This window comes from Piliocolobus tephrosceles, unplaced genomic scaffold (genome assembly GCF_002776525.5).
Source record: "Piliocolobus tephrosceles isolate RC106 unplaced genomic scaffold, ASM277652v3 unscaffolded_20431, whole genome shotgun sequence".
Lineage (NCBI taxonomy): Eukaryota > Metazoa > Chordata > Mammalia > Primates > Cercopithecidae > Piliocolobus > Piliocolobus tephrosceles.
This window is the reverse complement of record NW_022302568.1, coordinates 1-4,627: the sequence shown is the minus strand read 5'-3', so window position 1 is coordinate 4,627 and position 4,627 is coordinate 1. Positions and strand designations below refer to the sequence as shown.

Below are 4,627 nucleotides of genomic sequence, written 5' to 3'. Positions count from 1 at the left end.
TAGAGACGGGGTTTCACCGTGTTAGCCAGGATGGTCTCGATCTCCTGACCTCGTGATCCGCCCGTCTCAGCCTCCCAAAGTACTGGGATTACAGGCTTGAGCCACCGCGCCCGGCCCCAGGTTAGTCTTGAACTCCTGGCCTCAGGTGATTTGCCCACCTCAGCCTCCCAAAATGCTGGGATTACAGATGTGAGCCACTGCACCCGGCCTCTGCCCCTATCTTTATATTTCTCCATCTCCTGTTGCTCTTACTCTCTTTCGCCTTCTCTGTTTTTCTCCCCATCCCTGTTGCCTGGTGGCTGCCTGACAGGAACTAGGGAAGCACTGGGCGGAGGGCCCAGGCGCTGGGGGCCGCGAGATGGTGGAGGAAGCTATTGTGTCCATGACAGCGGTTGCCTGGTACATCAACGACATGAAGCGCAAGCAGGAGCATGCGGCGCGCCTCCAGGTGGCCCCAGGGTGGGCTGGGGCTTGCTGGATGAGGGAGTGAGCGAGGGGGCCTTGGGGGCAGGTGAGGGGGTATCAGTGCCTCAGAGGTTGCCTTGGAGGGTTGGCTGGAACAGCACGGCCCTGTTGCTAACCCCCCTGTTTTGGTGTGTATGTGTGTGCTACCTACCTATGCTTGTCTCTGCGCGGCGCACCTGGTGGTGTCCCGGCAGGAAGTGCAGCGGCGGCTGGGTGGCTGGACCGGCCCGGAGCTCAGTGCTTTTGGGGAGCTGGTGCTGGAGGGCGCGTTCCGAGGAGGTGGAGGGGGCGGCCCCCGGTTACGAGGGGGTGAGCGGCTGCTCTTCCTGTTCTCTCGGATGCTGCTGGTGGCCAAGCGCAGGGGGCTGGAGTACACCTACAAAGGCCACATCTTCGTGAGTTTGGGGATGGGGTGGGGCTAGAATATTACCTACAAAGTATACCCCAAATACTTGTATCTGTGTGCCCAACGGTGTGGGCCAGGGGACCCTGCCACATCTTCTTGAGTTAGAGAATGGAGGTCAAGGGAAGGTTTCTTTCTAGTACATAGAATAAGAGCTGCCCCAATTAAGAGAAAAAGGAAGAAGGCTGGGCGTGGTGGCTCATTCCTGTAATCCCAGCACTTTGGGAGGTCGAGATCACTTGAAGTCAGGAGTTCGAGGCCAGCCTAGCTAACAGGGTGAAACCCCGTCTCTACTAAAAATACAAAAATTAGCTGGGTGTGGTGGCGAGTGCCTGTAATCCCAGCTACTGGGGAGGCTGAGGCAGGAGAATTGCTTGAACCCAGGAGGCAGAGGTTGCAGTGAACCAGGATTGTGCCACTGCACTCCAGCCTGGGTGACAGAGCGAGACTCCGTCTCAAAAAAAAAAAGGGAGAGGAAACCCACCATACAGCCTTATGGGGTACATCTTCCTAGAAAGTAGGACCCGGATACACCTCCAAGGATGTCTCCGTACAAGGGGCATCACTGAGCCCAAGGACTCTGAGCTTGCTGCCCCTCTCTTTCCTTCCAGTGCTGCAACCTGAGTGTGAGCGAGAGTCCCCGAGACCCTCTAGGGTTCAAGGTGTCTGATCTGACCATTCCCAAGCACAGACACCTGCTCCAGGTGAGCATGTAGTGGGGTCAGACTGGCAGGGATCCCCCAACCTCGAGACCTCACACCTGGCCCCCTGACTCTACTGCAACCCACTCCCAGGCCAAGAACCAAGAAGAGAAGAGGCTGTGGATTCACTGTCTCCAGCGCCTCTTCTTTGAGAACCACCCCGCCTCCATCCCTGCCAAGGTACAGCTCCCGCCACAGCCAGGGGCCCTCTGAGTGCTGGAGACACCGTCCCCCAATAGTACTAGGAGACGCCCCTGCCCAATGCCAGAGCAGTCTCTTATAACGTGATTGCTAAAAGTGCAGAATTCTGCTACTGGGGTTTGAATCTCAGCTCTACCATGTCCCTGCTTTGTGACCTTGGGCAAGTAACTTAACCTCTCTGAGCCTTAACTTCCTCACCTAGAGGAATGATAGCACCTTCATCCTAGGGTTGTGGTGATGATTAATGGTCACCAGCCACGTCGTCATGGGCTTGACCAATAGAAGCACCCATCAGCTGGCTGTGGCGGCTCATGCCTTACAATCCCAGCACTTCAAGGGGGTGATGTGGGAGGATGACCTGAGCCCAGGAGCTCGATACCAGCTTGGGCAACATAGTGAGACCCTGTCTCTAAAAAACATTTTTTAATTAGCTGGGGCTGGCCAGGCACGGTGGCTCACGCCTGTAATCCCAGCATTTTGGGAGGCCAAGGCGGGCGGATCACCTGAGGTCAGGAGTTCGAGACCAGCCTTACCAACATGGAGAAACCCCGTCTCTACTAAAAAAATACAAAATTGGGCCGGGCACAGTGGCTCACACCTGTAATCCCAGCACTTTGGGAGGCCGAGGCGGGTGTATCACGAGGTCAGGAGATCGAGACCATCCTGCCTAACACGGTAAAACCCCATCTCTACCAAAAATACAAAATCAGCCAGGCATGGTGGTGGGCGCCTACAGTCCCAGCTACTTGGGAGGCTAAGGCAGGAGAATCACTTGAACCCAGGAGGCGGAAGTTGCAGTGAGCTGAGATCACGCCATTGCACTCCAGCCTGGGCAATAAGAGCAAAACTCCGTCTCAAAAAAATAAAAATTAAAATTAAATAGCTGGGCTGGGCGTGGTGGCTCACGCCTGTAATCCTAGCACTTCGGGAGGCCAAGGCAGGTGGATCACCTGAGGTTAGGAGTTCGAAACCAACTTGGCCAACATGTTGAAACCCCGTCTCTACTAAAAACACAAAAATTACCGGGCGTGGTAGCGGGCACCTGTACTCCCAGCAACTCAAGAGGCTGAGGCAGGGGAATCGCTCAAACCGGGAGGCAGAGGTTTCAGTGAGCCATGATCGCACCTTTGCACTCCAACCTTAGCTGGCTGTGGTGGTGCACATCTGAAATCCCAGCTACTCAGGAGGGTGAGGTGGGAGGATCACTTGATCCCAGGAAGTAGAGGCTGGAGTGAGCTATGATTGCACCACTGTACTCCAACTTGGTGGATAGAGCAAGATCATTAAAAAAAAAGAAGAAAAAAGAAAAAAAAGAACAGCACCCATTAATGGGCATGACTATGGTGCTTAAAGCATCCTCCTTGTGGTACTCCAAAATCGACCCACCTCAGCCCTCATCCTCCTGTCTTTCAGGCAAAGCAAGTTCTCCTTGAAAACAGCCTGCATTGTGAGTTGGGGCCTTGGGCTGGGAGGATGTGGAAGTAGAGGAATTAATTCCAAGAAAAGTTGGCTCTTAGCCCCAAAACTTTCCCCACAGGTGCCCCCAAAAGTAAGCCTGTCCCAGAGCCCCTGACACCCCCACTTGGGTCTCCTCGACCTCGAGATGCTAGAAGTTTTACCCCTGGGCGAAGGAACACAGGTAAAGGCGGTGGATCCCTGAGTCCCAGCCCTCAGCCCTCACTTCCCTAGGACCCGGGAGCTGGGCTCACGCAGGGCTCTGGCCCTCCCTCCCACAGCTCCATCTCCTGGGCCCTCTGTGATCCGCCGAGGCCGCAGGCAGTCTGGTGAGCGCTCACCCCTAAGGGTGATCCAGGCATCGGGGTGGGAGCTGGGCTCCTGACATCACTGTGTCCTCCCCGCAGAGCCGGTGAAGGACCCTTATGTCATGTTCCCACAGAACGGTCAGTGACTGCCCTGGCTTAGTCTGGTCCATCCCTGTCTGTCTCCTGGCGGGATGTCTGTGGTGGGTTGGGGAGGGGTGGTCGCTTCAGCTCATCAGTTAAGGGGGATCACCCTTTTTCCCTTACATCTCACTAATGTTTTTCTCTCTCTCATCTCTCCATCCTCAGCTAAGCATGGATTCAAGGTAAGAGAGATCTCGAGATAGGGTCTGGGCACCTTGACTTCTGGGTCCGATAGAGAAGGGAGCCTGAGTTCCAAAATCCTGGGTCTGAATGGGAAGGGGATTGGGGCCAGACAGAATAGCTCATGCCTGTAATCTCAGTACTTTGGGAGGTCAAGGCAGGAGGATTGCTTGAGCCCAGGAGTTTGAGACCAGCCTGGGCAACATGGCAAAACCCCATCTCTACAAAAAGTACAGAAAAATTAGCTGGGCACACCAGTGCATACCCATAGTCCCAGCTACTCAGGAGGCTGAGGTAGGAGAATTGCTTGAGCCTGAGAGGCAGAGGTTGCAATGAGCTGAGGTCGAGCCACTGCACTCCAGCCTGGGTGACGGTGAGACTCTGTCTCAAATAAATAAATAAAAATTTTAAAAGAAAAATTAAAAAAAATTTGTTTTGATTGAGCCAGCCATGGTGGCTCACACCTGTAATCCCAGCACTTTGGGAGGCCGAGGCGGGTGGATCACCTGAGGTCAGAAGTTCGAGACCAACCCGGCCAACAAGGAGAAGCCCCATCTCTACTAAAAATACAAAAATTAGCTGGGCATGGTGGCAGCCACCTGTAATCCCAGCTATTCAGGAGGCTGAGGCAGGAGAATTGCTTGAAGCTGGGAGGTAGAGGTTGCAGTGAGCCGACATCGAGCCACTGCACTCCAGCCTGGGCGACAGAGCGAGACTCCGTCTCAAAAAAATAAATAAATAAAAAATAAATTAGGTGGGCATGGTGGCAGGCA

General features: G+C 54.5%; 1 protein-coding gene across 2 annotated transcripts; it reads left to right on the top strand.

Moving 5' to 3' along the window:
• The first annotated feature begins 229 nt into the window (after positions 1–229).
• LOC113219583 (pleckstrin homology domain-containing family G member 2-like) lies at positions 230–4,088 on the top strand. 2 transcript variants are annotated; one of them, XM_026450466.2, is made up of 9 exons: positions 231–448; positions 660–860; positions 1,480–1,572; positions 1,663–1,749; positions 3,184–3,217; positions 3,308–3,409; positions 3,507–3,554; positions 3,633–3,671; positions 3,840–4,088. In XM_026450466.2, exons 1-9 carry the CDS (start codon positions 359–361, stop codon positions 3,875–3,877), a joined length of 732 nt encoding a protein of 243 aa, XP_026306251.1. In that variant the 5' UTR covers positions 231–358; the 3' UTR covers positions 3,878–4,088. The 2 variants fall into 2 exon arrangements, with proteins under 2 accessions (XP_026306252.1, XP_026306251.1); XM_026450467.2 differs by lacking the exon at positions 3,507–3,554 and having other exon boundaries at positions 230–448.
• Positions 4,089–4,627: the final 539 nt, after the last annotated feature.